The sequence below is a fragment of the Octopus bimaculoides genome, chromosome 14, assembly GCF_001194135.2.
Source record: "Octopus bimaculoides isolate UCB-OBI-ISO-001 chromosome 14, ASM119413v2, whole genome shotgun sequence".
In the NCBI taxonomy this organism is placed as follows: Eukaryota; Metazoa; Mollusca; class Cephalopoda; order Octopoda; family Octopodidae; genus Octopus; species Octopus bimaculoides.
The window spans coordinates 20,290,629-20,291,555 of NC_068994.1; the positions used below are offsets into that span (position 1 = coordinate 20,290,629).

Below are 927 nucleotides of genomic sequence, written 5' to 3' on the forward strand. Positions count from 1 at the left end.
GCTAAGTTACGGGGACATAAACACACCAGCATCGGTTGTCAAGCGATGTTGGGGGGACAAACATAGACATACAAACACATACACACATACATATATATATATACACATATACGACAGGCTTCTTTCAGTTTCCGTCTACCAAATCCACTCACAAGGCTTTGGTCAGCCCGAGGCTATAGTAGAAGACACTTACCCAAGATGCCACGCAGTGGGACTGAACCCGGGACCATGTGGTTGGTAAGCAAGCTACTTACCACACAGCCACTCCTACACCTATCTATCTATCTATCTTAGACAGACAGACAGATAGATAGATAGATAGATACACACGCACAAATCTGGGGAAAAGTATATCAGTCTGGACGTGTGTCAATGTAACTCAGGACAGCAGATGCCTCTTATGTTTATGTAATAAAAATCAGTCAAATGTGTCTGTCGTTTCACGTGTGCAACGTCTTTGTATTTTAGCATTAGAAGCTACTTTTACCTAACTGTACTCTAGTTGCAGCTAAAGAGGATCCTTTGAGAGAGTAAACAGACCTTTTGTAATGAATATAGTACAAGCGAATCTAAATCTTTAATTTAAAAACGTTCTCTGTTTATCTATTTCAAGAATATTGCCGAAAATCTATGAACGACAATTCCACATCAGGAATATTTCCACATCCTGAACGATGTGACGCTTATATTCAGTGTGTTCCACGCGATGACGGTCCTTTCGCACACGAAAAGATATGCCCTTCACGTCTATACTTTGATCCTCACCTTTTAACATGCAATTGGAAGTCGTGCGTGCTATGTGAGAAAGGTACGTATCATTACGAATGTTTTAACTGTCCAAAACGTGAATAATTACACACACACACACACACACACACACACACACACACACACACACACACACACACACACACACACACACACACA

General features: G+C 41.0%; 1 protein-coding gene across 2 annotated transcripts in view; it reads left to right on the forward strand.

Moving 5' to 3' along the window:
• Nucleotides 1-927, forward strand: part of LOC106873034 (uncharacterized) — a 64,162-nt gene that overhangs the window by 54,405 nt on the left and 8,830 nt on the right. For both annotated transcript variants that reach the window (XM_052972734.1, XM_014920241.2), the window contains exon 2: nt 614-808. In XM_052972734.1, the coding sequence (XP_052828694.1) occupies nt 614-808 (195 nt within the window). The remainder of the gene's footprint in view (nt 1-613; nt 809-927) is intronic.